The sequence below is a fragment of the Colossoma macropomum genome, unplaced genomic scaffold (genome assembly GCF_904425465.1).
Source record: "Colossoma macropomum unplaced genomic scaffold, Colossoma_macropomum, whole genome shotgun sequence".
NCBI classification, from domain to species: domain Eukaryota; kingdom Metazoa; phylum Chordata; class Actinopteri; order Characiformes; family Serrasalmidae; genus Colossoma; species Colossoma macropomum.
In genome coordinates, this window is record NW_023495983.1 from 80,130 (window position 1) to 90,261 (window position 10,132).

Consider the following 10,132-nt stretch of genomic DNA (forward strand, 5'->3'; position numbering starts at 1 on the left):
ACAATTGAAAATGCATTGAAGTGCATTTAGTAACTCAGTAAGTAGTATTGAAGTGTATTGGTATATCCAGCAAACTAAACACTGAAATCTACTTTTGAATTGCAACTTAAATTGTTTGATTAAAGCACTCAAGAGCAAAACTAAATGCATTTAATATTAATCATTGACTAAATACAATTTAAATACACTTACGCTGTCATAAGCTGTAACAAAATAATATGTTTAGTATACAATACAGACATATTAAATACACTTTTGAAAAATACACTTAAATGCAAACTCTTTGTGGTCACCGCTTGGAACATCTTTGCGGCTGCCTTGAGCTGTTAGGAACTGACATGTTGCTCTTCATTCGTGATGCATGATAACAGCAGCTGTACTGTACAGTGTGGGCACTAAACAGGGCTCAAGATTTGTTTACATGCTGTATCATGACTATCATAAAAAAGATGTATGGAGGCCTCAGTCCAAGCTTCTGAACAGATTAAAACCTATTTATCAATTCTGATCCAGTCATAACACGGCAGGTGAGCAAATCACACAGTATAAACCTAAATAACTAAGATTTTTAACAAAACTTACAGTAGTTCTGTAGTAATTCTGTAGTAATACAGTAAGTTTAAATTCAGCAGTTTACCTTTAACAGTGAGGCTGAAGTTCCTGTACTGATTCTGGTTTATCCAGCATGAATAAGTTCCTCCGTCCTCTTCAGTCAGGTCTGAGATCAGTACAGAGAGATTTCCTGTAGAGTTCTGGTTCAACGTCTGAACTCGGCCACTGTAGTGCTGAAGGAGATCTTCATGGTTTGGTGTTCTCCACTGAACTCTCTCAGGTCTGTCCTGCAGGTCAGTGCAGGTGCAGGACAGAAGAATAGACTCTCCTGAGGATCTACTGACTGGAACAGTCTGTTTAATCTCTGACAGAGCGCAGCCTAAAACAACAACACAAAGTCTTTAACTGACCATTAATATGGTATGTATTATATATTATATATGTTTACATAAACAGTAAATCATAAATGAACTGCATTTGAAGAGCTTCATTCCTTTCCATTACATGAAAATGCTGTAAAATTTGTCTAAAACCTGAATTTTTTATTAGGAGAAAATGTCCAGTTTTCTTGAACATCACTTTCCTACACCTTAAAATACCCCTTATGTCTAGAACTGCAACTGTTGAATATTTCTTTTTTAAATAGTCCATAAAAATCATTTTAAATATTTACATTTTCAACAAGAATCTGAAAAGCTAAAGACAAGGTTTTCTTTAATAACTGAATGAAAAAAGTTTTGCTTTTTTATTCTTCTTATTTTGCACTATTGCACAAACTCTATTTTTAATTGTAATTTTTAACATAAACCATAATACTACAAGGTAAAAATACATACCGATTAATAATTTTTATCATAGGAAGTTGCGATAAAATGCTAAAACAGGGATCCTGTGCCCCTGATCAGGTTGCTGGCTCTGTTTGAACAGTGAGCACTGCAGGAGAGGAAACAGTGTCTTTTTATCCATCTGATTAAAATGAAAATATCAGCTCTTCACTCAAAACCACTTTATACCAGAACACTCACTAAACTCAGCCCCGCTCGCTTTACCAGCCGCTGTAGTCTGAGTAATTCTCCTGTAGCTCACAGCTGGCGGGCAGCCGCTCTCATTTACTCTCAGTAATACATGCAGTAGGAAACTTATGTGAACTGCAGCTGGAGTTCAGATCCACACTGTGGCCTCAAACACACAGTTAGGAATAGAGTCTCACAAGCTGAGCCAGATCACACTCTTCACTGAGGCTACTGTGCAGAGCTGCTACTGGGCCCTAATGCTGACCAGCTGAGTGTTTAGCTTAATAAACAAACATCTGTATCCCACAGAAGAGTGTGGCTTCATAAAAGGAGTAAATGTCTCAGATATTTTATTATCTAAATTATTTGTTGTATGTATTGTAACAACTGCATTATTATTTTTTGTAGTTTTCAGTTATGAAAATTCTTTCCAGTGTGTTTAATTACAGCAGTCACATCTGTACTACCATCACATTCCACAGCTACAGTTACTGTTACTGTTCTCTTCAGTCTTACAGAGAGAAGCTTCTGGAAACAGATTTGGTGCTGAGTCAGTTACACTGGTGCAGTGTGATCAGTACTGAAACTGTATTATGATTTGACTGGCTGACCTTTGACCTCTAGTCCGACAGATGATGTGTGTTCATCAGCTCTGCAGGTGTAGCGTCCAGAGTCCTCTTTAGTCAGATCTGAGATGAGGAGAGAGAAATTTCTGGAATGTTTTTGGTTGAACATCCAGACTCTGCCTCTGTAGGATTCTGTATCATTACACACTGCAGTCTGATTTTTAGTCCATGTGACTCTGTCAGGGTTGATCTTGTGTTGGTCTGTGGGACAGGGACAGGGCAGCAGAACAGACTCTCCTGGAGATCTGGAGAACATTCTCTCCCCTTGTTCCAGCACAGCACAGCCTGCACAAATACAGATAAACACATCATCACCATCTCAACAACAACACCACAGTAAACAGTTCTCTCAGTGGTCTTTACCACTGTTAACTCCTCTGTTAATATCAGCTGATGCTGATTCATAAACATTTACAGTCTGAAGGATATTTTTACTCACTGCTGTGGAGTTTACATTACAGAGAAATCTAAAATTTATTTTTGTAGGTTTACAAATGGAGTAAATTAATAAAATGCCAATATTTTGGTGCAGAACAGCATCTTAAACATTCTGCACTTACGCATTTCAGTAATTCCATCATCAAATATCAGTTTGAACTGTTAATCAAATCTGAACATTAGTCAGATGATAATTCTTTTTTAATCAATTATCTGATACAATTTGATATGAATCAATATGATTCTGTTATCATCCTGCATCACTATGAGTGTGTGACATCTACTATAACGTGTTTATGGTATGTTATGGTTATGTCACTGTTATGTAGGAGGAGCAAATATGTCTCACTTTACTTGAGGGACTCTAAATGAGTAGATTAATGAAGATATTATTAACAAGTCCTGTTTGAATCCGGAGTTCATAGTATAATAAGTAGTGAAAATCTAAAAATTAAACCCAAAGACAAAGTTCCATACAGGGCTGCACAGTGATGAATGAGTGATGGATAATTGATAATTATTAATGTTATGAACTGTCACAGTCAGTGATGCTCAGTGTGAACTTCATGATATGTTTATTAATAAATTAAAATCTATGCAGAGCCTATAATACTATTCAAATGGTGAGCTCATTGTGAGAGAAATCCAAAATACATTCATTATTGATCACAGCGTTTATTGTCATTAATGACTGATATGAAATCCAAACAAAATGCAGTATCTACTCATACATGAAATATTCCTGTAGCATTGATTAACTGTGCAGTACAGTAATATTACACATTTAGGATCATTCATTATTATTAGTGAATTATGTATAGAAATGTGAAATGTCATTCATTCGTATCAATCATGATTTTTTAAATATTATTAATAGATCAGTACTGAATGCAATATGGCTATCTCTTGAATATCATGTGCTTCAGATCATTTGTTCCCTGAAAATAATTGATGTGTATTTTAATGAACTTCATTTCATGAAGTTTGTACTCCACATCTCTGTGTGTTTTCAGTTCATTACATTATATGTTCATTATTCATTAATGAATCAATTTAATGTGTGTTAAAAATGCTGATGTCTTTGTAATGGAATGTTACTGTACTGTTTATGAATGTACCATGAATGTGTCATGTATATGTAGTTACTGTAAAGCATTACTCAAATTTCAGCTAACAGAGACTCAATTACTTTATATTAACTACTTAGTTATTATGTAATAACTAATGTTTAGTGAATAGCACAGGGAAATCAATGACTTATGATCAACATAATTAATAATTTGTGACCTTTAATGAATAATGTTATCCATGTTGAAGAAGTAAAATCTGCAGTGGTGAAAGTAAAGAGGCTGTAGGAACTGATGGAGGAATGTAACCTCAGCAGCTCTACTGATCTACAAAACATTAATTTACTGTCTAACATTAAACAGAAACATATGAATATGCTGCTTTTATAAATAAAGGTTACAAAATACATGATGATTTTATTTCATGTATATTCTGAACCCGACCCCCATCAAAATTAATCCCAGTTAGATTTACCTCTGACATAGAGAATGATAGATCTGTTATATTTCCCTTTGACTCCACACAGATAAGTTCCTTCATCTTCCTCAGTGAGGTGAGAGATGATTAGAGATAAATCTCCTGGTTTATTCTGGTTCAGTCTCTGAACTCTGTCTCTGTAGCGCTGATTCTGACTGCCGTTCTTTAGAAACACTGAGTGTTCAGCTGTGTAGTCGCCTCCTACGAACTTCTTGCTATATCCCCACTGCACTGTCTGTGGATTAACCTTTGTTTGTTTTGTACAGGAGCACAGCAGCACCACAGAATCTCCCACAGATTTGGTGATGGTTGCTCCCACTCCTCGCTCTACAGTGCAACCTGCAGAAACATCACATCAACTTCCATTAAGCATTTTTCATCATATTTTAGAACATAAACTCAATAACAAACACTACGTGTCATAACGTGCTATAATGTGTTGAGATACGACAATATATAGACACATAACTGACACATTAAACCACTGATGCACATCCTCCCTCTGCCCTCTCATTCTGGAAGAACTTTATTCAAATGAACTAAATGGTGCCCAATCAGATTGTTGATGTGGTGTAGCAGTTGTGTCACCCACACTCACACACTCAGATCTATCAGAATAGACACAGAGCAGGAGACATAATGGTAATTAAAAAAAAAACAAAAAAAAAAAGCTGGATTTAATGGATGAAATCATGAAGTGAGGCGCTGTTGTTCTGTAACAGCTACTGCTCCAGGCCTCTAACTCTGCATAGATTTTAGCTTTTTGCACTTCAACTTGCTTGTGTTTAGTGACAGTGACTAAATGGGTGACAGATGTTGTGAAGTGTTTCGGCTCTCTGTAATGAATATTCAGTGTTAAACTAAACAGTGTAGCTACTGCAGATTTCTATAAATGAAATATTGAAAAAAAATCAAATGGAAAATGTCCACACTAAAACAAGCACACAAGGTTCTTTACTGCACTATACACTGATCAGGCACAACATTATGACCTTTTCTACGCTCATTGTCCATTTTATCAGCTCCACTTACTATATAGGTGCACTTTGTAGTTCTACAGTTACAGACTGTAGTCCATCTGTTTCTCTGCATACTTTGTTAGCCCCCTTTTACCCTGTTTTTCAGTGGTCAGGACCCCCATGGACCCTCACAGAGAAGGTACTATTTTGGGTGGTGGACAAAACTCCAGCAGCACTGCTGAGTCTGATCCACTCATACCAGCACAACACACAGTAACACACCACCACCATGTCAGAATTACTGCAGTGCTGAGAATCATCCACTACCCAAATAGTACCTGCTCTGTGAGGGTCCTTGGGGGTCCTGACCACTGAGGAACAGGGTAAAAGGGGGCTAACAAAGTATGCAGAGAAACAGATGGACTACAGTCTGTAACTGTAGAACTACAAAGTGCACCTATATAGTAAGTGGAGCTGATAAAATGGACAATGAGCGTAGAAACAAGGAGGTGGTCATAATGTTATGCCTGATCGGTGTAATTATTATGATGCAAAGATCTCTTCATTATTATCTGATCTGCAGCACCCTGAGCACAACCACTTCCCGCATCCCTGCCTGTACATTAATGTTCATTATGGTATTCAAAAAGAAATTATGTTCATCATTCATTAAATGAACAGTAAGTGGGTTTTTATAACCTTACTTGATGTCTATTTTTTATGATTGGCTTGATAATTTGAATGTAATAAATCAGGTTGGTGATGCTTGTGCCAAAATGAAACACATTGACTGATAATGAATCTTCACTATTATAATACAAGAATCTTTCAAGACTGTAGAGTACAATACTGTATTGTGTGTTGTACAGCACTGATGTGCTACTAAAAAAAGATATCGATTTCCCTCATTTGGCTCAGACCATCATTAAAATGTGTTCCCACCAGCAGTGAACTGAATCAGGGTCCACTTGGAACCAACACCCACGATTTTTGCCGTAGCACTGTTCAGTTGTTTTGTGTGCACCAGAGTCCAGGTAGAGTGTTCTGCACCAACAAATTTAGATATTTCATGACTTAATGGACTATGAAACAGATTTGATTTAGTTTGGCTTCTGGGGCTGTGGCTTCTGCTGACCCTGGGCCTCTGTTTTCTCTGCTTGTAGTTTTGTTCTATGAAAGCACAAAAAAGTGGACTTGTTTGCTGGAAGAAATCTCACTGCAGGTTAAGTTTGAGAAAGAAGACCAGTGGAGAAAATGTAATTGTTTTACTGCAACTTAAATTCTGACATAACTGTGGACATTGATGGATATACCATCATAAATGCTCACCAAATTAAGGACAGATATTTCAGATATCCAGTTTTAATGACTTTAATTTTTAACGTAAATAAAGTTTATTACAAAAATGTCCTGTGCCTAATGGCCAAATGGCGAGCTGTTAGATCCTATTGTTTTCAAGTAAATATGTCCCAAAATATAAAAAGCAGTGCTGAACATTAAGAATAGTCACTACCGAAACACATATTTGAGTTCTGCTTAAAATTAGCTAAAAGTGTCACTGCTAGACTCACTCAAAGCAAAATGATTTTAGTCTAAATTTTAATCACTTTGGTAGAATGATTCATATCCAGCTCTGTGAAAAGTCAGCATTAGAAACTAAGATGGCAAACGTTTTTCTGAGTTATACATCATGCGTGATCCAAGACCTAAAAATGTGCCTAAATGGAAAAAATGGCCTTTTCAAAGCATATAAAGTTTTTATTTAAAGATGTGTCTTTAAAGAAAAACAACAGATTCCTCAGGCAAAATTCAAAAATCACAAAATAGACTTCTGAGAGTGAATCTTGCTCAAGACAGGCACAGGGGCAATGATAGAAAGGGAGCTAATAGAATTCAGGGGTAGCACTTTAGAATAAGAGGACCCTTATCATGTGTTTTGCAATGGTTTAGGTTCTTTAAAGCCGGGTTTCTCAACCACTGGGTCATGGACCAAAAATGGGCTACAAAGCAGACTTTGGTGGTTCTCGGGCCTATACTGAGGGGAAGTGGTCTGTAGTGGCCCATTAATGGCATTTTGTAATAAACGTCAGGTAAAAAATGTTTCCAAATGGTAAACAATATTAATACAAGTCCTGCAACAACAGTAAACAAAGGAGCTTCATTGTTTTTTGGCCCAGAAACAAAATACACTCTTCCTGATGATTCACTCGTCCACTTGTGAGTAACTTTGCAAAACAGGTGTGCAAAACATCAGTGTAGATTGCAAAACAGGAAAATACAGCTTCATTTATCATTATGCTCCATGATATGTTGGTATAAAACAAGCTTATGTCAGTCTAATCGGTTGATATTTCATGTTCAGTGAGACATGTCGTGTATTTCGGGGTAGACAGTCAAACATTGCTATATGTGTAAATAGGTGAGTATAGGGAGGAATTTGTGCCAAATTACAGAGAAAACTACAGAGAAAAACATGAAATGCAATGCTTTTCTGTAGTGACATGCAGAATTTCCGCCAAAATTAAAAGCAAATTAATTTTTTAAAATTTTTATTATATTTTCAGAGCATTTCTTTTACATTTAATTTTACAAAATGCTGAAATAGTGTCCGAATTGAATACAGTCCAGCTTGACATGTGATCAATACACAGCTATATGGCTTTCCATCATGTAGTACTCCAAAAAATAAGAGATAAGACAAGATCAGAGGAGAAAAAGCCAATAAAGAACTGCTAATAACAAACTATCTAGAACCTGAACTTTTCTACATTTCATCTACAGTTCACTGTCTACAGTTCACTACAGTGAAGCAGTGATACACATGAAGAGTAACTCACACAGTCGTGTAGACTCACCTGAAGATTCCTGCAGCACAGAGTAGAGCAGAAACACACAGAGCCACATCTTTACTGAGAGAACAGAACTGTTCACCTCTCTCTCTCTCTCTCTCTCTCTCTCTCTCTCTGGTTCAGCAGTATCCACTCTGAGAGTGCGGGAAATAACACAGACCTTTTTATTCTCCAGCTCACTGACCACATCCTGAGAAAACTTCTGCTTCTCATTCTGTTGAAAGTTTGAATAAAAGGGAGATTTTGCTCATCACAATGCTTCACTGGACTCCATACTGACCAATGTAAAGAAACAGCATCTGATTACTAGATTACTTTTAAAGTATTATCACTGTCAATGTTCTGTTAAAATTTAATGGTAAATACCTGTAAGGTAAAATACATGTAAATAAACCTTACCGTATTTTAATTTTGCTGTTGTTCATTTACAGTAATAGAATGTTATACAGCAGATATTACATGATGTCATGAGCTGTCATGATACATTATATCTGTTAATATAACAAATATTAAAATATGAAATAGTAAAATATATTATTTTGATGTGTTATAAAAATATATTCTTTTGATCATGTGCTGTAAGTATTTGTTCATTGTTGGAGTTTTTCACTGAAAAGTATTTAATTTTATTGAATTTACAACATTACTAAGTGTGTATATAATCTATTATACTATACACTCATTGCTGATTAATGAATATGTAAAATGAACTTTTCAAACTGATGATGTAATCATAATGGAGAGTCTATTGTTCATGAATGTGCCGTGAATTTTTCTTGTTCATGTAATTATTGTAAAGCCTTTCTCTTTTTTACTGTATATTATCAGTACATCTAATTTCAGCATTTGTGTGCATTTGTTACTATTTGTCCTCCAGCTGTGAGCATCTCATACCAAAAGCTCTTAATGACCAGTAACTAAATATTACATTAATGAGTTGGAGCTCATAATTAAAGAAATAAATTAGAATAAACCTATTTGATCTGATTGTTATTTAGTTCAGTGTAATCTACATTTTCTGTTCATTTTTCTAACCTTACCAAAGTGTTTGTGATATGTCACCATCTACGGGTCTCACCCCATTCAAAACATTCCATGCAATCAAATTTCCATTCAGTCAAATACAGCAGAGTGAATATACACTAATTAGTCTCTCTTTATTTTCTTTCTCAATTAACTGTGTAGTTACATATTAATAGTGAATGCAAATATAATGTAACTACTGGTGATGTATTCACTGTTACAGATGGATTACAGTAGCACAGCTTATGTAATTATACAAGTGTATCTTCAAGTATATCATAATGTAGGTAAATAACAGCTCCTTTTACAATCAGAAAAGTCTTATTGGAAAAAAGTCTTTAATAAAGTCTTATTTACCTTTTATACATGTGTAACTACATAAGATAATATATGTTGTTATTATAATTACATATGCTATTACACTTGTGAGTAAAATGCTTGTGTATTTGCACAAGCTGTACTACAGTAATGTGCAACATGCGTGCAGAGCATTAGGCCATTTTTTTATCTGCTCACCATCACTCGTGGGCTGAAGTGAAAAACGGCTGCTGTGAAAGAGTACATTTGTGGGCGGAGCTTGGATAGGCCCATTTTGGTGCTGTTCCTCATGCGAGCTTTGCGTCAAGCGTGTTTACGTCAGTATTTCTCTGAAAGACTAAATGACTGAAGCCACATTCTCAATATAACTATATCACATCATCATGATTCAGCATTTCTCTGCCAAAACATTCACTACAGTTACTGCTGAAGCTTAAGCAGCCCAGGAGATACAAGGAGTAAGTTGGAGGAGTAATGTTGTTGGAACAGACTTACAGCCTATTGAGCTACAGTCATATGTGAAAGTTTGGACGCCCATGTTTTGTTGATTTTCTAAGTGAAAATAAGTGAACACAACAACATGGACATGTGACACTCCTACTGGTATAGAGAAATCCACATGCATCATGCTCACTAGGTTCAAAATATGGAATGAGACACAAAAAAGACTTAAAGGAAAATAATGAAAGTGAATTTATTGTCTGATCAACAACCGTATACAAATTAAGGAACAAAAAGCCCACCAGAAAAATAAAGAAAAAAAATCTTAGAGCTCTTTAGGTTTTTGCTGTCTCTGAAGTAAAGTCTGA

The 10,132-nt window shown here is 35.7% G+C and overlaps 1 protein-coding gene across 1 annotated transcript; it reads right to left on the bottom strand.

Moving 5' to 3' along the window:
* Nucleotides 1-757: 757 nt before the first annotated feature.
* On the bottom strand, nucleotides 758-8,091 carry LOC118803889 (polymeric immunoglobulin receptor-like). Its single transcript, XM_036564424.1, has 4 exons — nucleotides 7,989-8,091; nucleotides 4,172-4,513; nucleotides 2,367-2,476; nucleotides 758-931 (listed from the first exon to the last, which is right to left on the bottom strand). Exons 1-4 carry the CDS (start codon nucleotides 8,035-8,037, stop codon nucleotides 758-760), a joined length of 675 nt encoding a protein of 224 aa, XP_036420317.1. The 5' UTR covers nucleotides 8,038-8,091.
* Nucleotides 8,092-10,132: the final 2,041 nt, after the last annotated feature.

Bases quoted from the DNA above. Each gene is read 5' to 3' on its own strand.
- LOC118803889 (XM_036564424.1), bottom strand. From the start codon at position 8,037: ATGTGGCTCTGTGTGTTTCTGCTCTACTCTGTGCTGCAGGAATCTTCA. The intron at 4,514-7,988 runs GTGAGTCTACAC...ATGTTTCTGCAG, and splicing joins TGTGCTGCAGGAATCTTCAG to GTTGCACTGTAGAGCGAGGA. The intron at 932-2,366 runs GTCACATGGACT...TTGTTGTTTTAG, and splicing joins ACAAGATCAACCCTGACAGA to GCTGCGCTCTGTCAGAGATT.